The sequence below is a fragment of the Python bivittatus genome, unplaced genomic scaffold (assembly GCF_059951505.1).
Source record: "Python bivittatus isolate LINGU-HERP-01145 unplaced genomic scaffold, Pbiv_v1 ctg000580_np1212, whole genome shotgun sequence".
NCBI classification, from domain to species: domain Eukaryota; kingdom Metazoa; phylum Chordata; class Lepidosauria; order Squamata; family Pythonidae; genus Python; species Python bivittatus.
The window spans coordinates 23,928,527-23,952,441 of record NW_028277087.1 but is presented as its reverse complement, the minus strand read 5'-3'; the positions used below and the strand labels follow the sequence as shown (position 1 = coordinate 23,952,441).

Here is a 23,915-nt window from a genome sequence, read left to right as displayed (position 1 = left end):
GGTGTTGCAAGTGACTTTCAGGTTCAGCACAAGGTAATTCTTCCATACTTCTGAAGTATGGAGAACTGTCACTTTTTTCCAAGAGAGGGTGAATGGATTTGGGAATCTTCACCTAATCTGAACTTTGGTCCATCAGATACCCTTTGCCTCTAGTTCTATTTGGCAGATGGTCTTTGGAGTCTTAGGCAGAGTCTCCAAATTCCTCACCATGCAGTGGCTCATGGCTGGGAGCCATAATACTTGAGAGCCACCATTAGCTGTGTTTGTACAACACACTTATTTACAGATGAGTTTACCATAATTATTAACCCAATTTTCTGGGTCCACATGATTCATTTAACCAGAAAGTTTGCACAACATGCTTGGCTAAAATTGGTTGGCTAGTTTGTAGATCAGTGTGTTGTGTTAACACCCCCAATATGTGTCGCTTCTGTAGCTTGGCAATTTTCAAAAAAACTGAAAGAAGTGATTTAGCCCAGTTCTAGATAGAATCTCTTGCAACTGAGAATTGCTCTGTATCTGCAGAACTTTAAAAACGGATATCTTGGGGCCTATGAACAGCTATTAAAGCTGTGTGTGTGCTTGTGCAAAAGGGAGTATAAGCATTTCTTACCACCTTTATAAGCCAAATTTGGAATCATCCTACTGAAAAGCAGGTTATACATCTCTAAATTAAATACACATCCATGTTTGTAGAACAATGGCAGGAGGTAGAACATTTGTGGTCTTTGAAGAAATATTTTGCTGGCAATTGCAGTAACAGAATGCTTGACTCAGTGGACAGTTTATTGGATTCAGCAGAGCTGTTCATATGTCCTTTAAGTCTTGCAGTAAAACAGAAGGCCTCAGCAATGTTTCCTGGATCCGGATGAACACTGATATTAAAAAGGACAGGAGTGCTGAGTACAGACTGTACATATCCTCCTAGTTAAGAAACAAAATAGGGATGGTGGGAACTGTTGAACAGATTTCAGCTGGAAAATGAATGTGAGCTTTCCCCCCCCCCTCAGAGTTTGGGTTGGTCCTGGGGAGCAGGGGGAGAATTTTTAAAAAATGTCATACAGCTATACTATATATTGCCTCTCCCATGGAGATATAGCCAAATTCCAGAATCCTGAATTTCTGGTGCAGTTTGGTTTCTTAATTAAAGAATTCTATTGTGGAGTTTACAGGATCCTAGTTATTGGATCTGCCTCAACTTCTTTTGGCCCCAAAAGATACCTTCCCATTCCCACTTGCAACTGACTATCACTGTTGCTATTCTTATTACAACTTTACAATACAATAAAAGTATAAAAAATGAAAAGAAAAAGAAGAAAAAGAAGATAGGAAATAAGAAAAAAGAAAAGAAGTGAAAAAGAAGAAAGAAAACAGAATTTTCACTTCCACCCTTTTTTCTATCAAGTACTTGCTATCTTACTCTTTCCCCTCCCTCTTTAACCCTTTTTAATCCCCAAACCCATAAATCATCAGTTGAGTCTTTTCTTCTTTCAGCAAAAAGTCCATATAAAGGCTTCCAGTCTTTTAAAAAAATCTTTTATCGTTTTTTCCTTGACCAAACTGGTCAGCTTTCCACAGGGTCTAATGGATACATTTGAAAACTTGAAATATTCAGGGAAATAGGTGCATTCACAAAATAGCTGCTGGGGAGATATTTGTCCCAAGAGGAGAGAATATATGTAGCTCAGGGCTGAAGTGTGGAGTCCTTGGTGCTCTCTGGGCTTGGTTGTTTGCTTGCAGACGTTTCATTACCTGACTAGGTAACATCATCAGTGTGAGTGGGTGTGGGGTTTGCTCCCTGTTTATATACAGTAGCTTGCCCTGCCAGTGTTGGTGGGGGTGTGGTTTTCTCCTTGGGAGTTCCTTGATTAGGGTATTGTTTTCTGCTTGATTGTCTGCTTGATTGTTTGTCTGTCTGCTTAGTAGTTCCTTCCTTGGTAGTTCTTCTTTATCTTAATGCTTTGCCACTGGAGCTAATGTTTCATCCCTGGCAATCCTTATGCTCATAGGGCCAGGCTCCCTTGCAAACCTGATTTTACAGACAGGGGATTTTTCTGAAAGCAGTATTCCCATGTTGCAAATTGAAATAATATGGTAGAGTTCAGCACTCTTTCAGGCAGAAGATGTCATATGTCATAATAGCAAGGTGAAATAAAATGAATGTGGATAAATTTAGTGAGATCATGAAGTTTCATGAGAGTTTAGTGGTCTCACCTCTGAAAGTTAGTTCTCACACAGTCAGATGTAAAACATTTTGATACTAGATAAAGCTGTTACCAAAATAAAGAACAGATAGAAATTGTATCTCCTACTCAAAAGAGTTTCGCTTCTAGCCTTTTACATAGAACAGGTGGAAGAAAGAGGCACCAAAATGTGGACACTGATTGTTATAAATAGAGCTTGCATTTGATACACAGCAATCCCTGGAATTCTTTCATAATGATTTCATAGTTTTGCTATAAAAAATCTACCTATCTGAGCCTTTGTGTCCTAGAAAATACAGTTTGTAGTGTTTACCAAGAAGGTCTGACATTATCTTTTACAAGATCCCATATAAGAACATTGACATTTCTGAGATCTGATAATTTGGTGGTATTTTTGTCATTTTAAAATTTAAAATTTATTTTAATTTTGGGATTCTGTTACTAAAATTCAGTTCTTCTAGTGGTTTCCAGTTTGATATCTCAGTCATAAAGCCACTACCATCTTTCAGCCTCTCCCTTCCCAGAAAATTCTTCCAAGTTCTGGGAGCATTCGTAACTTTAAGGAAGAAAGGAAAACATATATAAATTATGATGGCTTATGATTAAGAAATACTCTTTAATCTAGCTGTTAAAACATGAACAAGGAAAAAAAAGGCATCCAACTTATTTTTTTCCTTCCAAGAATATTCAGCTATTCAACATTGTACTGAGGCTACTGCAAGCCAAAGAACAGTTAATCAATATAACCACTGCTATTTTCAGTTGTATGCAAAGTGCTTATTATCTACTAATGGCCTATTATGCACAGCCCATTTATTTAGCCATTTATCTGTTAATCTTGTTTTGTGGTCAGCTACCATACAAATTGGTAGAAACCTACCTTTTAAAAGTTGAGGCTGGATAGATTAAAATAACCGTTGGTCTATTGTGAGGGGGAAAAGTTAATTTTAACAATATTATGCCTTACACAATGGTGCCTCACAATTCCATTTATTATGTTAATGATTTATGCTAGTCTTTGACCGTAATAAAGATTTGATTTGATATTTTAATGATTTGACTGCTTTTTGGCATTTTGCTAGTAGTAACTGAAAGACTGAATTCAAAAAGCCTTGACTGAAATCTTCCCTCTGCCACAAACACTCTATATGTTATTTTGGCAGCATAGGACAGTGCTGGAAAATAAATAGGCTATTAGTGTATTAGATTCTAATGATGTATCTTTCAGAGAATTTGTACGACCATGTTGCAGCACTAGGAAAAACAGTACATAAGCATTGGTGGTGGTGGTGAGATGATGATGATACTCTGTATGAATTAGGAACTCCTGGTGACTGGTTCCATGCTGTTTTATTGGCAGCATAGTGGAAGTGATCTGCCCTTGCCATCTTCCATGTTGTTGGTTTACTTCTTAGTCTAGCCCAGTGTTTCTCAATCTCCGCAGCTTTAAGATGTGTGGACTTCAAGTCCCAGAATTCCCCAGCCAGCATGTGTGCACTTGAAGTCCACACATTTTAAAGTTGCAGAGATTGAAAAACAGTGGACTAGCCAAAGGTCTGAAATTCCTAATCAGTCCCCCATCCAAATACTAACCAGGGCCAATCTTGCTTAGCCCTCTGCAGCAAGCCAAGATTGGCTAGGTACCGCCACAGTCTACACCAGTAGCATCTTTAAAAGTTTGTAGGACCAGTGTAAAATAAATGGATATCATTTTGCCTTTGCAATATACAGACTTGACCTTCACTGGGATTTTTCCCAAAAAATATTTTCTATTGAGATCATTAGATATAGGTGGGAAGGAAGTTCTTAACATAATAACTTTATTTCAAGAAGTCAGACAGGAAACTGACTTCCTATCTCACATTAATCCCGTGTATACATATTAAATGAACAAGAAACTGCAATTTATTTTCAGACTTGTTTAAATAGAAACTTTTTATTGACTCAGAGGAAAAAATGTACCATATAAAAAAGGAGTAAGGAGATTTGAGGGACTTGAGGCTAGTTTAAGAAAAATGTCAGCACGTGCACAAAGTTTTAAGACTGTTATGGGGAAACTGAATTTGGGTGCCCAGATACTTCTTTTGTAAGCACACTTGTTCTTAATTAAGTTTCATCTTGGAAACATTTCATTCTTGGTGAATCAGAAGAAAATGGAGTCCTCAGTTTAATTGTACTTTAATAATTGCTGACAATCCCCTGGCATACTCTCAACAAATAGTCTTGCTTCTTCTGAAACACAAGCCATTTCACCTTCCCCATATCACACATATTAAGTGGCGCACAACCCAAATAGCAGACATAACCCTGCCATGTTATTAAAAAAAATCTTGGCATTCCTTCAGCTGTGTTACCCTGCCTTGATGTCTCTTGAGATAGCACATCCCCCACCGCAAAGAATGTCCCTCTGAGTCGAGTCCACGCAGGAGCGGTCACACCTGTTGAACAAGCATGCCCTTAAAGCAAAGTTTCCTTATCTTTTTCTGCCTTCAGGGAATATTTTTGACATGACTGGCCTGCTGAGGAATCTCTGTTGCAGAGGATTCTGGGGAGTGTTGTAACATGTTCTCATGTTGGCCAGGCACAGTGTTGCCACATGAGTATCAAGAATGGACGCTAGGCTTTTCCTGTCAGCTTCATATTATTTGTCATTTTTTTCATTAAGATATCTTACAAGCTTTCAGAAAGGATTGCTGCAAAGTTAGGTAGCTGAATGAATCAAGTTTCCCTACATAGGATTAGCATGCTGGCCAGTTGGTGACTTAAATACCAAAGAATCTATTAATCAGAAACATTAGAATTTTATTTCAAGGTTACTGTAGCTTAATTATTGTATTCCAGGGGTGGAAAACTTTTAGTGGCTGAGGATTAAACATTTTTGGAAGAATCAGAGGCCAGAGTGAGGAAACAATGGTGCAGAAGAGATGGAGATGAAACCACATCTCGTACCTTGAATTTTCCATTATCTCTAAGATTTTTTTTATCTGAAGTGTTGAGGTCCTCATGTGTGTGGGTGAATTATAAATCACAAAGAACCATATATAAACTAGGAATCTAAACATTCAGAACCAAAAGAACCCTCTCATCATGCAGAGGAATAGTCACAACAACCCTGTCCCCAAGACTTGGATGGAATAAACCAAGTCTTTACAGACTTTCTGAAGATCAGGAAGGAAGGAAACATTTGAACACCTGGAGGAAATACTATTGCAGAGGAAGGAGGCAGTGACTGAAAAAGCTTATTAGTTTATTCCTAAAGTTAGTTAGGTCTCATTTATTTCAGTGAGGCAAGTTTGAACATGACCCCATCTGGAGCCATCATTACCTCTCTCTATACAATCACCACAGGCCTTGTTCTTGTTATTCCTTTATTATATTACTATTTATTAATAAGGATAGGTTTGAAGAGGTCTTGGCCTTAGATCAGTCTGAGATTAATTTGCACACATAACAAACCCTGACCTACTTACCTACCTACCTACCTACCTATTTATCTATTTGTATGTGGCATACAACAAGGTTAAAAAAACAATCCATAAATACATTAAAAAGTATAAAAAATATTTTAAAAACCCAGTGAAACAGAAAATAATAGACTAAGGGATGTTAAAAATAATGGAGCCACCTCACTAGATCACCCATCCCCTGAGGTCCCCAGGCCTGCTGACACAACCAGGTCTTGAGGGACTTCTGGAAGCTCAACAGTGATGAGCCCAATCTCACCTCAGGGGGACGAAGTTTCCACAGTGCTGGTGCCACAGCAGAAAAAGCCTGCCACCTAGGGCCTGCCAAATGTAGCTCCCTAGGCATCAGAACCCATAACATTTCCCACCTGTTATAACTGTAGACATCTCCAGACAGAAATATAAGCAATCTTTAATAGCAGAGGCTGCTGTCTGGCACTACCTTCTGATTTTCTGCAGGAATCAAGAAGTCTTACTGCTAACCCCAGTATGGTTCTCTCATGAAGAAGTGTACTGATATCTAGAGGCTAATTAACCTGAAGTCAATTTTATTGTTTAAAGATAGCTGGAATCAAAGCTGTTAAAGAATAAAGAATGTGTGTGTGTGTGTGTGTGTGTGTGTGCATAGGCACATGCACAGTAAGCTGTTTATGGCCGGGTGTGTTTTTCCAAGGAAATTGGCCCTGTAAAGTTGACTTCGAGCCCTGTATCACTCAGGAAATGGGGAAGTATGAAAATATCATTTTTTTGCACTACAGTAGTTCTCAGTGTGTCAAAAGGGGGGGGGGAGTGAAAATGTGTTTGCTCAATAAAGCCTTTTGTACAGCCTTCAAGGGAAAGAAGGTGTTCTCTTCCCCCACAAATTCCTCCTTTCTGCCAAGGACAGTTTCTTGGACTTGGCCTAGAAAGGACCTTGAGACATGAAAAAGGGCAGTTCTCAGAATTTCTTGGAAATTTTGACCAAATCAGAAGCTTGAGAGGCAGAGCCATTCTACTTGAAATAATCACTTATTCCAAAGTCTGGTTGGCTGTAAGCAGTTTAGTATTTCTTTTTCTTTGACAGTATGCACACAAAAAACTTATTCACTGTTCACATTTTGGAAGACTGCTATCTATTTTTTCCCCTTTTTTCAGTCAATAGAATAGCTCAACAGCTGGGCTTTTACCAAAGTCATTCAAAGTTCCAAAAAAAAAAAAAATTGCTTGGTATTTTTCAATTTTATTCAGCCTTTTCACCAAAGAATTCAAGAATTAATCTATATATATATATATATATATATATATAGATATATATTCATTCATTCTCATGTACTATGTTCTCTTACAAAAATTATGTAAGCTAGGTTAGGTTAACCTTCTCCAATTTGACTGCCATCCAGATCTGTGGCCCAGTTCCAGAATTTTCAGTAATAGCCATGCTGGCTGGGAATCTTGGAAGTTGGAGGCCAGATTTGTAAAGGATGCCCAGATTGATGAAGGTTGGTTTGTATCAAGAGTGTGCAGCAGTCAAAAGTTACCCATACCAAGTGAATGTCCTGGTTGAATAGGAATTTGACCTTGAAACCTTACTATGTAAATGTGTTTAAGACTGTAGTTTAAAGGCTTCCAAAATGATTGAGAATTTATTTTATTTATTTATTTATAAATCCAATTTATATTACCGCCCAACTCCCCCACAAGGAGGGACTCTGGGCGGTTCACAACCAAACAGTTAAAACCAATAAAAACATAAATAGTACAGCATAAAATACAATTATTAAATATGATAAAATCCAAGCGATGGTGGTATTATTGCAGCCTGTGACCAGATAATATTGGTCAGGTAGGACTAGGGAACCAGCCATCCCCACAACTGACCATTCCCATCCCACCCCATGCATAATTCCCAGATTTTCTTTAGAACACCAAGACTTCTGCCTCACAATTCCTCCATACACTCTTTGTACATAAAACAGAATTGAATATGAACTGACTCCTTACTTATATGAGTAAGCAAGACCCATATAAGTGACTAAAGCTCAAAAAAGAAATTAGGATGAGCAGTAATTTGGAGGGAAAACAGGGCGCTCATGAGTTTGGCTCCCATCCTAGTCAGCAATTTTTGGTGCCATTGAAGTCACCTTCACCCATTCAATCATCTCAAGAAGGTCTGTTAAGAATTTTTCCTCTTTGAGGTTTATGGGTCTTGGACAGCAGACTTTCTTTGTGGCAGCCCCTGTATTATGGAACATGCTTCCTCTGGATACCTAAATGGCACTCTTCCTTCTCATATTCGTCAGGTACTGTATTCAGCTCTGCTTTTTGCTATTAGTGTCATCTCTTGTACAGCTTATTTTACGTAGTATTGACATTTTTGAAGGGGGAAAGGTATTTGTCCTTACTACTTTGTACATCACCTAGAGTCACACCATTGGAGTAGTTAACAAATATTATAAATAAATAAATAACATGTGTGCAGTTCACACTGTTCCAAGTATGCTATGCTGAATTAGGGCAGCGATAGGTCACCAAAGACTCAACACAGTAGCCAGTCCCTATATAATGGATTGGGACTGAAAAAGAATATATGTATTGTAACATGTATTTTACTGAAGAAAAGACAAAGGAAAAAAAAGTTGCTATGATCACTCCAACTCCCAGTACTATATTTTTAGAAAGCTATTATACTATGAGGGCATTCTTTTTTAAATAGTTTATTGAAGTTTCCAGAAATGGAAGATTGAGAATGAAGGCTAGAAAGGAGGAGTAACTTTACTGACCTATTTTCAAACTAATCCTCAATTATCACTTCTGCAGTAACCTAGACTCAGGCTGTATAACTAATAATTATATTTTAATGTAATTAATATTTTGTATTCGTAGAAACAAATACAAATACATGGTCTGAATTAAAACACTGAACTCAGACACAGCTTATTTAACAAGTCATTTATGTACAATTACATAAAACCAGATTTAATTTTTTTTCTCCTGTCCTGCCTCCTTTTTGGAGTACAGTCTATAATACACTATTAAAGGCCAAATACGGGCTTCAGCCTGCAAAAAGTTGCACTGGTCTATTATGAATCATAGTTTACATGCCACAGTAGCTGGATTCACATCCTGCAAAACCCCAAAACAAACAATCCAGTGACCTCTTAGCATGATGTGTGAAATATTGGTTAGGGAAGTGCAGAAACTTATTGAGAAGTTTCGGTAGCTGTAGCCAGACATTTGATTCATTAACTATGGAATGTGAGACTTGTCTACTCAGAAGTAAATCTCACTGATCTCGGCATGACTTACTTTAAGGGAAGTAGTTCTCAGATGGCAGTCTTACAGTTCTTATGATTAGGAATCTCTAAACATGCCCTGTGAACCTTTTGTTCTAGAGACAACTCAGTTGCAAGCTGGAAGCGCAGAGCCATCTTGGAAAAACATCGGTAATCTTCAAATTTCTCTCCTACCCACCTCCCAACCATACTTTCCTCAGAATGCTTCTGGTGTTTTCTTCCTTGGGTGTGTCACTTACACAAAATTGGGCAACAATTCTTGCAGACATAAGGTGTAGTTGTGCTTCTTATGAGGAATGTGACAGTCACTGCAGTAGTAAGACAAGAAGGCAAAGTGGTATTTTACATAGAAATTGCCAGAGAATTGGGCATGCTGGCCAAAGTTAAAAATATTGTTTTGCAATATTGAAGGCTGGGAAAATGTGATATTTCCACAACAGAAGACCTGTCTTATTCTGCTTTACAAATGAGTAACTTTGGGACATATGCTGCAATTTAAACAAATCTACCTGAATATTGCTGCTTGTTCTTTAGCTTTACTTTGAGGAACTTGAACTCTCAGACATGGAGTTGATGTCAGTATATGTGTGTTTGCACCAATGAGGCCAGGGACTTGCATGGAAAAAACAGCAGCAATGAGTGTTTCATCTCTTCCTCAGCAGATTCAGTTTTCTCTGCAAATGACACTGAGATTGTTTAACCCCATCTTTCCCAACTCATCTTACTTTTACACTTGCAGCTCAGTTGTGGAAAAGTTACTCACATTGGCAGTACAAAACCAATGGGAAGAGAAGAATTAAGGGTATTTTTAATCCTAGCCACTGATTCTTGCCTGTCAGTGTTATTATTTATTAATAATAAATTAGGGAAGGATTTGTCCAGCTTTGCAATACTGTGACTTCATAAATGATACATGAGTTTGTGTGTCACTTACCCATGTATAAAACATTATTTCATTGGGGTCAGGATTGGGCAAGAAATAAATATACTGCTTACTATTAATAATTAAATTTTGATGTGTGCGTGAATGTGTATCTCTCTCACACACACAGACACACAAACACACACACAGAGACTCTTAAACTGGCAGTCCTGCAGCCACCTACTGGGACTTGCCCTGGCAACGTGGGAGCTCTGGCAGAATTCACGCCTGCTTTGCCTGGGAACACCCATAGTCTGCTTGCCCAGGCAAAGTAGGGAGTAATGTCTAGAGTGAGTTTTGACAGAACTCCCACTTGGCCTTGAAAGCCTGATCAGATTTTAAAAAACAGTGACAACCTTTAAAATGCTTGTGCCGTCCTGGGTGATCCTCACCCATAGTTTGAGAATACCCGCTCTAGGGCTATCAGATCTAGGCTGTAAAAATCTAGACTACCACTAGATTGCAACAAAGAGTTGCCAAATCTCTTTGCTGTTATCTGGAGTTTTGAAGACCAGATGTACAGTAGTAGCTAGACTATCCTTTATCTTAATATAGTATATGATTGATTGATTGATTGACTGACTGATTATGTGCCATCAAGTCAGTGTCGACTGTTAGCGACCATATAGGTAGATTTTCTCCACAACAATCTGTCCCTAACCTGGTTTTTCACGTCTTCCAACAGTGTACCACCAGCAATGTAATGGAATCCATCCACCTTGCTGCTAGTCATCCTCTTCTCTTTCCTTCCACTTTTCCCAGCACCAGAGTCTTCTCCAGAGAGCTAGGTTTTTCCATAATGTGTCTGAAGTAGGATAATTTGAACCTGGTCATTTGTGCCTCGAGTGAGAACTCTGGGTTGGTTGGTTGGTTTGATGATCCATTTGTTTGATCCATACTCTTCCTATCCTATATATAATTAATGATGTTGGAAAAATTTGGTAGTACAAATATATAATAAAAAGAAATAGAACAACATCAAATAGCAAGTAAGGACATTTCATTTATTTGTTGGATTTATATCTATATCTTGCTTTTTCTTCAGGAGCTCAAGATGGGGTCAGTAGTATTCCCTCCTCCCATCTTCCCCCATAACAATCCTTGAGGTGAATTACAATGAAAGCGTGACTCAGAAAGTTATTTATTTATTTGTTTAAACAATTTATACGGCCACCTATCTTATGGCAATGACTCTGGGTGCGGTGTTTCAACAAAGGAAACAATCCAACCCATAGTGTCTGAGAGCACAACAACAATTCCAGCCTATAAGAAAACAACATTAACCAGCAGAACCTGCTTAACCTCCCGGCCCAGATGCCTGGGGGAACAGCCAGGTCTTTAGTACTTTACAAAAAGCTAACAGGTTCAGGGCCATCCGGATCTCTGCAGGGATGCTGTTGCACTGCCACAGAGAAAGCACAACTCCTGAGTCTAACAAGGTGGCATTGTTTAATGGAAGGGACCCTAAGCATGACCTCTCTGTTAGATCTGGAGGGGCAAGCAGAGACAATGGGAGACAGCAGTTCCACAAATGTCATATCAGCCAGCAGAATATAGTAGTTTAAAATGCTGGGGAAAAGAAATTAGTTTGCATTTGGTGCTTAATTTAATGGTGTTGCAGTTGCACCTCCATGAGGAGCATGTTCTACAATCAACACCGGTATTCTCATATGGGCTCCAGCAGATGACAGTACCTAGCCAACACTGGTTGATCTCAAAGAACTAAGCCAGCTCAAACCTAGTCAGTATTTGGATGGGGAGACAACCAGGGCAATTTAGGTTGAGGGCTAAACTGGAAAGTATAAAAAATAGCATGGAAGAAAGTAATGACAAACCACATCTATATTGTAGCCAGGAGGCAAGGCCGTCTTGAGGAAGTCTTTATTTGTTTTTTATGTATAATAGACCCATGGCATTTGGGGAGCAACTTCTTCTAATTGTCTTGGGAAAGTTTTAAAAAGTATCCCCGCAGCTATTTAAAGTAAGGAAAAACACTCCTTGTTTTAGAATTAAGAATAAGGATATGTCATCTGGAATATTTATTTCCCCACCCCCAGATACATTTTAAGACTTCTGTGGAGTTCTTTGGCAAAGCATAGGTCAGGTTTTGTTTTTTGCCACAATACATTAGACCTATCGTGGGATAAACCCCACACATTCCTTTCTGGTGATATATTTCTCTGGTGGGACAAACCTTTACAGCAAAAACAGAGCTTTGTTCCAAGTTTCAGGAAAGGCAGCTGAAATATTACTTTTGAAAAATGAGGCCAGGTCCTGCAAATGTTGTTGGGGGAAGCACGAGCAGCAGTTACGGTTTTAGAAAATATGTGTAGGATCGAAAATTCAGGTATTTTTTTCTGAGAACCTTTAGAGAAAAGGTGGAATAAATCCCCTAGCAGGGGAATGATGTGGATTAGAGTCCAACTCATCTGAAAGGCAGTAGGAAGGGCTGGAGAAAAAATCAACAATATTAGGAGAAACATTAGCACAGGCATGTCTAAAGTCAAAAGTGAATTGGGCTTTCTGCTCCAAGATAACAGGCAATTTTCTTCCCTTTCTCCGCCACATCTGAGATTAAAGTGATTGCATGATTACCCCATGGATGCCCCAGAATTAGATTACATCCTCCCACTTATATTGTGAACATACCTTGATATGACTTTGGGGGAAGAGAAGCATCCTAGTTTTATTATTTTTGTTATTATTGAAATCTTTGTAGCTTATTACTAGAACAAAAATATCATTTAGAGACGAGATGCTATCTTGCTAGGTAGCAAAGAATATTCATGTTCTATACGTGTGGGGGAGGATGTGCATGTGTGCAGGCTTTTAATTAATCTCTTGAGTTTTCTCAGTGCTAGATATGCCTGCACAGTTAATAGTGATTGATGAGCTGGGTAGTATTATGATGGTTGGCCACCAAGAAATCCCAGGGATGGGACTTGACCAAGAAGTACAAAAGAAGAATCTCAGAAGAAAAGACAGTGGCAAACCACTTGTATAGTGTTGCCAAGAAAATTGTATGGACATGTCTATATACAGTAGCTATCAGGAGGTGAGCTTGACACAAGGAAGTCTTCTTCTACCGATATTACAAAAATTGATGTAGTGCTTTAACCAAAGCACCATCCTGCCTCTACAGCATCATAGAATCACAGCATCATATAATATAAGGGTTGGAAGGACTTTAAGCATCATCTAGGCCAATTCCTGCTCAGTTCAGGAATTCAGTGTACTCTTGAAAGTTACTAAGGTTGAATATTCATGGGATAAAGAAGCAAGCAGTTGCCACCTGGTTTGCAGGTAGTCCCCAGGTCCAGAATGCCTGGTTTACAGACCCATAGTTAAGAATGGAGCTTATTGTAGCAAAATTTGAGTTAAATACACAATGATTCAAGTTAAATACACAATGGTTCGAGTTCATTACACAATATTACTTATACAGTATTATACAATCATACTGTTCCGGCTTACATACAAATTCGACTTAAGGACACCTTGGGAACAGAACTCATTCTTAAACTGGGGACTATCTGTAATCTGAGAATGATTGGCAAAACACTAGTGATGCTTCAGAGTGCACAAATGCGTTTCTCATGAGGATAAAGCTGGAGATAAAGGGGGTAATTGTACAAAAGAAAAGGAAGTGGTTTTATTGAATCCTGGAAGAATCAGGACAGACAAAAGGATTTTTTTTTTATCCATCATGTAATCAAACTCAGGAACTTGCTACCATAAGATGTGCTGCTAGCTACCAGTTTGGCTAGCTTCAAAAAAGGATTAGACCAATTCATGGAAGTCATAGGGATCAGTGGCTATTAGTCTTGATGGCAGTGTGACTGTCTCAAAAGGCCGTCTGCTGGGAAACTAAGGGGATTGCTTATGTTCTAATGTTTCTTTGTTGATAGCACAATTTGTGGTGTAGAAGAGAAAAGATCTGAGCAGATACATCCTTAATTAGTATTCCCCCTGGAAAATTGAAGCTTCCCCTTAAGAGAAGTAAAAAGCTTTATCTGCCTAGTGATTTGATCAGTAATTGGGGGGGGGGGGCATTCACAGACAAATAGAATAATATTAATGAAATCTTGGTGTCTGTTTTTCCTCTTCCTCCTTTAGGAGCAACCTGCCAAAATGTCTAGCAAAAAAGAAAATGCACACAAGAAATGGAGTGTCTTGAAAGAAAGGCTGGGGTCCCAGGATTCGGATCAAACCGAAGCCAACCTGGAAAATGCAGAGCCAGAACTCTGCATTCGCCTGTTACAGATCCCTTCAGTGGTGAATTACTCAGGGCTCAAGAAGCGGCTGGAAAGTAGTGATGATAGCTGGATGGTCCAGTTTTTGGAACTCTGTGGACTGGATCTTCTGTTAGAAGCCCTAGACAGACTGTCAGGGAGAGGTGTTTCTAGGATCTCAGATGCCCTCCTGCAGCTGACATGCATCAACTGTGTGCGGGCAGTGATGAACTCTCCGAAAGGCATTGAATATATCGTGAGCAATGAAGGTTATGTCAGGAAACTCTCTCAAGGTGAGGGCACATTCCTTCTTCTCTCTCTCTCCCTCCCTCCCTCCCTCCCTCCCTCCCTCCCTCCCTCCCTCTCTCCCTCCCTCTCTCTCTCTCTCTCTCGGGGGGCAGTCTGTGTTTTTTCATGATTTCATGGTTTTGGCTCATTATTACAGCATTTTAGAGCTGAACAGGAATTACTAGGAAGCACAGAGGTTAGCAGGGCAACTGAATACACTAGCAACCATGAGATGTGAAAAATGTGTTAGGCTTTGTCATCCATTACCTTGCAGGGAAGTCAGGTGAGTGCTGTGTGCTGAAACAGAGGCAGTAGAGGTGGGTGTGGGGACAGAGAATTTCATGCCAGTGTAGTTTTCTGCTGACTCAAGAATCGATGGATAATAGCTCTTCAGCTTAGCAGTGGGGAAAGGCTTTAAGTATGAAATGGCTGAAGGGTGTGTAAGAATGTCCTGTCTTGTGTTGTGCAATCATCTCTCCAGTGGTCTGCAGCCTTTCTCTCCTCCCACTCTTCAATTACATGCCAGGGAAAATAAGATGAGTACCTATGGACAGAAAAGCAGAATTTAACTCATAAAAATAAATGAACTCTCCCCTGGCCTTTTTCAGATCAATAAAACTGGATAGTTAGGTAAACTACAAAGGGATGTGTACAAAGAGATCTGCCACAGAAAATACCTTGCACACTATCTTACATAGCAGAGGAGGAGGAGAAAAAGAAATACAGGAAATTGGAGTATAGGATCTCAGTACAGTATAGTGTACTGAATTAGCTTGTAAACTGGAGAGCTGCAATCCTATGTTGGAGGAAGGAGTCCCATTAGAATGAATTGTATTTGTACTGGGGCAGGGAACAAAGAATTAAGACCCTTCTCCTTCCATATTAGAGTCTCAATCTAGATTGAGTCCCCTACATTTACTCTAGAGTTGAATAGAAAATGTCTTTTTCAAGCTACATCATCTGCAAAATATATAATATGGCTCTGGAATATAATCGTCCTCCTTTGTCTTTGAAGCACTGGACACTTCAAATATCATGGTCAAAAAGCAAGTGTTTGAACTCCTGGCTGCTCTCTGCATTTATTCATTTGATGGACATGCTCTGGCTCTGGATGCTCTAGACCACTACAAGGCAAGTAGAAAATCAAATATATAACCCAGAGTTTCTCAACCGTGGCAATTTTAAGATGTGTGGACTTCAACCTCCAGAATTCTCCAGCCATCTTAAGGTTGTTAAGATTGAGAAACCCTGGTATAACCAATACCATAATGTGCATCAATCAATATAACTCTTCAGAATCAAACCAACAGTCCATCTTGTTAGTCCTTAATCAGAAAGTCACAAGTAGGGGCTGAAATCAGTAAGCCTCTTCTGAACCTGCAGGGCAGAAGTAGGCAACCTGGTATTTAAGGGCAACAGGAATCTTCCTTGGCATCCACCAGGCTACCTGCATCACTTTTTAATTCCTTTGAGGTTATTAAAATATAAATTAATGAAAAACTGACATGCTGCAAAGCAAAATGTCATTCTCCAGCTTCATTCTTTCCCTGCCCCTACAATGACTGTAAACTGCTTCTGGACCTCATAGACGTTCTTGGAAAGGAAAAATTATGCCTGTCTACAGACTAGAGTTTTGTTTGGAAGTGTACCTATCTACCCCCCGCCCCAAAAAAAGACACAATGAAATGGGAGGGGGAGTCCTTAAAATGCTGAATAGGCCCAGTAGTCCAAAAAGATTATTGACCTCTGTTTTAGGTTCTGTTTAGCACGCACATATAAACAAACTCCTGCCCTCTGACAAGGAACTCAAATATACTTCCCCATTTCTTTCCTATGGTCTCTGCTGCCTATGTTGGCTATACCCAAGTCAGTGGCTCCTATTAACACATCATGTGGTAAGGAATTCCATAGGTGCATAATGCATTGTGTCAATAAGTAGCTTCTGTTTTTAATCTATTAAATGCTAGCCCATTTCAGTGCCCCACTTTCTCATAACTAAAGGCATTGCCATCACAGGGGAAGAAAATCTTTGGCTCTTCAAACGTTGCTTAACTACACTTCTCAGCCACTCCAGCCTGCATGGTCGATGGTGACTGCTGGAAATTAAAGTTCAACCACATCTACACCACTGGAGAAAGATAACTGTACTTAAGAGAAGTAAAAGTTTTGTGATAGAAACATTTTTTTTTCATCTTACCTTTTCCCATGAAATGGAATTGAGGGGCTTCTTATTTCAGGGAGGGACCACAATTCAGCTTGTGAAAATTCCCAAGTTGAATTTCTGGCATATTCAGATTTCTGAGTTTTCTACTTAAAACTCTGAAGATCATTGCTAAACTGAGGTGACAACAGTAGGCTGAGCAAACTTGGTTTTGAAATCTAGCATTCAATCCAACACATCTTTGATTTGTCTCCTTTGCCACAGACTGTGAAAAACCAACAGTACCGGTTCAGCATCATTATGAATGAGCTCTCGGTCACAGACAATGTGCCCTACATGATAACACTCTTGAGTGTCATCAATGCAGTTATATTGGGAACAGAGGAACTGAGAGGGAGGATGCAGCTCCGGAATGAGTTCATTGGTAAGAATGGTCTTCAGTTCAGATGTTCCATATGAAATTAGCTTTGTCAGAAGATTCCCTGGCTTATCAGCAAGGCTCCAGTGGTACCATCTAAGCATCGTGACCTGACAGCCTTATCGTCCCTCAATTTGCCTAAGCCCAAAGGGGGAAAAAAATGGTTTTCAGGAAAACAGATCCTTCTTGCTAAACTGTATATGAATTTTTAATTAGCAATCCCATTTTGTGTATCATTTAGCAATTTTCAGTTCTACATCTATTTCACAAAAGGATTCCCTTACCTAAATTGGTAGCCCATTTAGTTATTTCCTGTGCTGCATATTTGTTACTGTTACTGATGCTAAAATAGTTTATTTTCATTAGACTATATATCAATGGGTTTTTTTCCTCTTCTCTATTACCAGGTCTCCAGTTGTTGGATATTTTAACCAAACTGCGGTAAGTGATTTATTATGTTTTTGAATATATAATTATATTATATTTTAAATAGTATAATTCTTTTACAAGCACATCATTCAGGGAGCGCCATTTCCTTATCAGAACAATTATTTGAGTCCACTGTTGTAGCTCCAGTTTCTAGTTCCATAAACTTTTAATCATATAATTATGTATCAAGAGGAACCATAGAAGGAAACAGATATGAGCTTAAATACAGTTGACCACAATAGTATTTCTTTCAGAATAGTTAGGTTTTATTGATCATCTGTTTTGGTTCAGCAAGTTTCTATCCATCAGATTGAGTAATAACTGCTGTTTCTTTTATCTTCACCATCATCTTCCTTTACCCTTCACAAAATAAAAAAAATCTAGATATACTTTTTCTAGATTGTTTTCTATCACCTTGAGATCTATGAAACTATACATTCATCTTGCTCAAAATTTGACAATTCTCACTGGTCTCCCCAAAATCTACCTCAAGCTATTTTGCAGTGATCATCTCTATCCCACTGAAGCTAAGACAGCCCAGGCTGGCTGATGTAGATTACAGTGTGACAGTTGCCACATCTGTATGGTGTGTCTGTGTATCTCTGTGTGTGTGTTAATTGTAAATGCCTGTAAGTATGATAATGAGCCAGCCATCACCATTCATTCTTTCCCATGTATAAGTTTGGTTTTAGGGTGTATTTTAATGGGAGAAACCCCCACATTTCTTTAGCTTGCAATTTCATCAACTCAGAGTTTTTTTAAAGTTCATTTGAATATAGAAACACCTCTATAATTTAACTGACAAATACCTTTTATGTGTTTATGCCCTCAAATAATAGACATTCTCTGAGTATATGAATTGTATATACAGATGCAAGTTGGGGATATTAACTTCTGCTGTAGGGTTATTAACTGATGTGATTTTTTTTTCAATTAAAAATAGAAGTTATTATCTGGATGAGTGATAGTTATTGTTGTGGGGCTTAATATAGAGACATAGAAGATGAAGACCTGCTTATCCAGTGTGAGACATTTGAGGAGGCTAAGACTGAAGATGATGAAGAGTTATTGAGAATATGTGATGGGATTAATATGAACAATCATCAAGAGGTTTTCTCTTCTCTGTTCAACAAAGTGAGTAGCATTTTCTTTTTAATGCAACATATAATTCCTCTTTGTTTCTGTATTATTTTTTTTTTTTGGTCATTCTAAATCCTAAATACTAATTTAAAACTATACATATATCATGTATCAAATTTTGGGGAATAAAACTAAAACAAGCCACACAATCAGTTAAAGACACAGTGTGGCATACCAGTTAACACCTTGCACTTGCTCTGGGGACACCCAGTTCCAAATCTACTTTCAGCTGTAGAAATTGACTGAATGGCTCAGTGGTATGACGGACAGTGTCTTGAACTCCAGGAGGAAGGACAGAATAGATAGCCAACCAACAGAAGCAACTGAATTAAAGGCAAACTTACCAAAACAAAAATAGGTGGAACAGGTAAGTTCAAAGGCAAGGAGCAAGTGTCAACACTCTCCGGTATCAGAAGCTCTGCTGAAAAAGAGCAGTTTGGGGGCTGTGTAGACTTCTCGGTGGGAAGTGTTGCATAAAATGAATGTTGTTGCAGAGTAGGTCCTATTCCTTCCTGACCAAATTTTATTGATAACAAATATGATATTACCAGATGATACTTCCCTAAAGCCTAACATTTAATGGGCTTTTATTTCACAGCCTCATGGTTCCATTCTGTACATCAGGGCTCCTCAACCTTGGCAACTTTAAGACGGGTGGACTTCAACTCCCAGAATTCTTGCTGGCTGGGGAATTCTGGGAGTTGAAGTCCACCCATCTTAAAGTTGCCAAGGTTGAGGAGCCCTGCTGTACATACCTTTAGCTGTTTCTCCTTACCTAAAGTATGGGTCTCAGTGGCAGCTCCTTGCTCTCTCCCTTTTGCCTATTTGCAGAAGCAGGGTGACTGTGCCGGGGTGGGTGGGTAGTGTTTAAAAACGTCAAGATGATGGTTGCAACTGCACAAACCCCCTCCCATATTTTATATGTGTTGTGCCTGTGATGCGTGTAAAAGGGGAAGGGCTTTGATCCTAGAGTCACAGCTGCCATCTTGACTTTTTAAACAATCCCCACCCCCCACCCCATGGTCACCCTTGGCAGGGAGTGTTCCTGAAAAGCATAAACCTTGAGCCCAGGGCTCCCAGCTTGAAAATGGAATCCTGCCTTTATTGATTGTGAAAAAGAAGCTGATTTTATTTCTATGATAAATTCTATCATATATTTGGAAAGTTCAGAGACTAGTATCAGGTGACAGGCAAATCTTATCTCATTTTACAAGTGGTGGATAAAGTTTGTTTTCAGATACTGCCTAAAACAGAGACTGAGTTGAAATTTGGGGTGGTTCTTTTGGGAAATAAACATCTGAAATCTGGGACAAGTCTGTTAAAATTGGCCTTGCTTGAATCTAATCCATTGAATTCTCTGTGCAAAACTGCTGCTTAAATATGGTTCTTAACACTCGTTCACAGTTGCAGAGCATCATTTCACTAGACTATAGATGCAAAGTGGTATTTTTCCCCGGTGAGTTTTATGTACTATTTGTAACTGTCATCTGCTCTAGAATAAGGATATGCACTGTATTTACATACATATTCATTGTATTTACATCCTGAAACTGTTTCCACAATTGGGAAGCTTGATTGCCCATTGCCTCTAATTTCAATAATGACTCATATTGCAGCTCTGGATTTTTGATAGCAGAGTTTGTAATATTACAGTTGGCATCACTATCATGACATCAGTAATATATAAAGCAGATAATAGTTTCAAAGTTTCTGTTTTAGGTGAGCAGCTCCCCAGTCTCCATTCAGCTGCTGTCCATTCTCCAGAGCCTCTTGCATCTTGAACCTTCTCATCGCTCCAGCCTATTGCTTTGGGAGTCCTTAGAAATCTTAGTAAGCAGAGCCATCTTGCTTGCTAATGACGGTAAGTTTTAACACACTATGTCTTGTGATGCAATACACGTTCCCTAAAAATAAAGCAGGCCAAAATACAGAGTTCATGTTTAGTTTAAGAAATCTGGCTCTGGGATTCTGACCCACCAGGTTTGCAACAGACTTCTGCTTCATTTACATCATCTTCCTAGATCAAGAGAATAAAGAAAACAGTGTCTTGGCACTCCAGGACAGGAGGCGATAGAAAATTGTGAGTGAGAGATTGTTCTGCCCAGAAAGAATATGAGTGAATATTTTCCACCTGTTTTCCTGTTTCCTGTAGCCTTCTAAAGAGAGTCTGCCTCCAGAGAATTCTTCATCCAGAACAAAGGACTCTTAATTAAGAGAGCTATCACTGGGCACAATGCTAGATTGCATATAGCAAGCAAACAAGTTGAGGTTCAGTCCATGCAAGATAGAGGTCCCATTAGCTGTTAAAGGGACAAATTCAGTCTGCTCTGAATGGATCTGGTCTGCAGCTTGGGATGTTTCCAGGTCAGGTCACAGTTGAGTCCACAAGTGGTACTGCCCAGGTTTGGTTAACCACAATGACCCTTGCTTTAGTTAGGTCTGAAAGATTTCCAGTTCATTGAGAAGCCTTTATCGATAGGCTTCCTTAATAACCTCACTTCATACTATGGTCCCACTGTCAATAATGCTTATGCAAAATTAATTTGCTGCTAAAAAGACAGATCTTCAGATCTCCCTTGCTCTCAGGTTATTACTGCACCCAGAACAGACAAGCTACTCCTTCATCATTGCAATCAATGCTTGAACACAGAGCAAATCCCAGTTGAGCCTAATTCACTTATTATTCTCAATTGTCACTGTAAACTTTTGATTAAGGTCCAGATCTTGTGTATGGGTTTCTCTGGTCCATAAATCTCTGTATGGGCTCTAAATCACCCCTCCCTCAGCATAATCATTAATGCAAGCCTCTCTTCAGACAGCAGTAAAAACGTCTTCCTTATAAATACATTGATGCAGTCAAATGGCAAAACAAGCAAGGAACACATTTAGGTATCTTACTTAAGAAATTTCTTAAGTGTTCTTGTAAAATTGCATAGTAAGCATGAGAAACAGAAATAAGAATATACAAGAATAAGAATATATCGAAATGCTGATGGGGAATGTGATGACCAATCAGGTCTCTGTTTCCAGGGTTTTTGAAGCCTGGGCTGGAAGGATGCAAAGGGACTAGATTTCAGTGTTAGCTGGAAAATGAAGGAAAGGTGAAGTCCAACTGAGAGGGCTAAACATGGGTCCAGAAAATAGATGATTTTTTAAAAAATCCCTCTGCCTGACAGGCAATTTTTTTTCTCATTGCTTCCAAGATTCTCATCCCCTGGACTTTCATTGGCTCCAGTCCATCTCTGCTTTTAGCACTTTGGCATTTCCAATTGGGCCTTCTTAGCTCATCTTCACTTAGGATTGGTTCCTTCAGGTCAGCTTTCCAACTGTGAGATCATCATGAGCAGCAGAGAAAATGTTGCATCTTCCAGTACTTTACACATAATGTAAGGCAGAAGTCTGTGAAAGCCTTTCCACCTCTCAACTCTCCTAACAAAAAGTTTTTTCAAGAAATCAAAATGAACTTTTAAATGTCAGTATAGCAGTTCTACTTTTAATCAAAGATATAACAATATGAAATACATCATAGCAGTCTTTAATTATGACAAGTATAGTTACAGGGTTACCAACTGATACTACATTTCAGTATGAAGTAGAGAAAAAGCAGCAAGGAAGGGATATAAACTTCAGACAGAAGGTAAAAAGTTCAGAGATCAATATACTTCAGACACAAGCACATGAAGAGAACAGGAATTTGGGCATAATATATAAGCTTCCCTAAAGCATGTTAAGAATCAGTTCCCATATTGATAAAGGTGCTGGAGGCCATCTGTAATCTTCTCCATTATCACTGAAGAAATCTATCTCCTTGTCTCCTTGTATGAAGGCTATTAGAAAGAAAATCACGAAGTCTCTCCCATAATGTATGTGGGGATATATTGATTCTAAATGAAAAATAGATTAGTTGCTGGAATCTCAACATTTTGATTTCTGCAATCAGTATTTCTCAACCTTAGCAAATTTGAGATGTGTGTACTTCAACTCCCAGAATTCCCCAGCCAGCAAGTGGGCTGAGATTGCGAAACCCTGCTCAACATGATGCTATCCGTGAGGAGTGTTTTGAAACTACATGTGATATAAAATATAATAGCTATATAATACCATTCTTACATTAATTGCATTGGCTTCCAAGCTATTTCCAGGTGCAGCTCAGCTTGCTGAAACTTACCTATAACAGCTGGAGCAGTTTCAGGCCAAGATATCTCCACATTTGCCTGTGATCAGTGTTCTTCAGAAGTCCAGCCATATGTCCCACCACCAAGAGATAAAAGATTGGTGGAGACACGGTGCAGTTTTTTTCTGCATTGCTCCCCAGTTGAGATTCTCTCTCAGAAGAGGTCTGCTTGGCTCCATGGTTGCCTAGTTTTGGGAGGAGGGCTGTAAGATCCACCTTGTTAGGTCTGGCACACAGTGGAGTTTGAACCAAACTAATTTGCTTACTTGTATGGTTTAAATAGCTTTTTTAAACTGCTTTTCAGCTATTAGGAACCTTTGGATCGACAAGTTTTACACTACTTAACTTCTGGGTCCATTGTTCAAATAATAGGTTTTTCTTTCTTTTCTCTTTCTCTTTTTCTCTTTCTTTTCTGCACCTTCTATTTTTTCTTTTTTTTCTTTTCTTTTTCTTTTAGTTTGTATTAGCTTTTATTGTTGTAGTTGTAATCTTAATAAAAATTACTATTAAAAAAATTTGCCTTAGCCAACCCTTGCAAAAGGTATCATCTTGCAAGCCTTCGTTATAGCGTTTACATGAAAAGAGAATTTGAATTGGATTTTAGTTTGCCTTGCTCTATTCTGTCTAATGTTTTGCAGTACAAGATAACAGCGTGGAAGAAGTCATGGAGAGATTGTTATCCATCAAGAAACACCCTAAGAAAAGAAATTCATATTCCACAAGAGCAGCCAACAAGGTGAACGAAAGCACTCAGACCAATGAAGATTTGGGGCAATGCCCAGACACCACCCAGAGCTCTTCCTCAAGAACCTGCTCTTCCAACACCCCACTTAATGCAGAGCCATTCAGCGTGCCTAAGAAGTCTGCATCCTCCCTCTTTCCGCTCTGCTCAGCTTTGCCAGAACTGAATGCAGCTTCAGCTACTCCTGCTCCAGTGCCTCCCCCTCCCCCTTCCCCTCCCCTCCCTAGAACATCAGACATGTTGCCACAACAGCCATCTCCTCCACCTCTGATACAAATGTGCACGTGGTCTCGTGTGGCAGCAGTTCCTCCCCCTCCTTCTCTGCCTGGTATGACAGGGATCCCTCCCCCTCCCCCTCTTCCTGGCATGACAGGGATCCCTCCCCCTCCCCCTCTTCCTGGCATGACAGGGATCCCTCCCCTCCCCCTCTTCCTGGCATGACAGGAATCCCTCCCCCTCCCCTCTTCCT

The 23,915-nt window shown here is 39.3% G+C and overlaps 1 protein-coding gene across 2 annotated transcripts in view; it reads left to right on the top strand.

The window, feature by feature from the left end:
• Positions 1-23,915, top strand: part of LOC148214694 (inverted formin-2-like) — a 43,023-nt gene extending 19,108 nt beyond the window's left edge. The window contains exons 2-8 of one of the 2 annotated variants that reach the window (XM_088149776.1): positions 13,979-14,387; positions 15,398-15,513; positions 16,808-16,967; positions 17,369-17,402; positions 18,383-18,524; positions 20,250-20,391; positions 23,343-23,915. In XM_088149776.1, coding sequence (XP_088005902.1) covers positions 13,994-14,387; positions 15,398-15,513; positions 16,808-16,967; positions 17,369-17,402; positions 18,383-18,524; positions 20,250-20,391; positions 23,343-23,887 — 1,533 coding nt within the window. In that variant the 5' untranslated portion in view covers positions 13,979-13,993 and the 3' untranslated portion in view covers positions 23,888-23,915. Of the gene's footprint in view, positions 1-13,978; positions 14,388-15,397; positions 15,514-16,807; positions 16,968-17,368; positions 17,407-18,382; positions 18,525-20,249; positions 20,392-23,342 lie in introns of those variants that run through there. The other variant, XM_007423949.3, reaches the window with a different exon arrangement.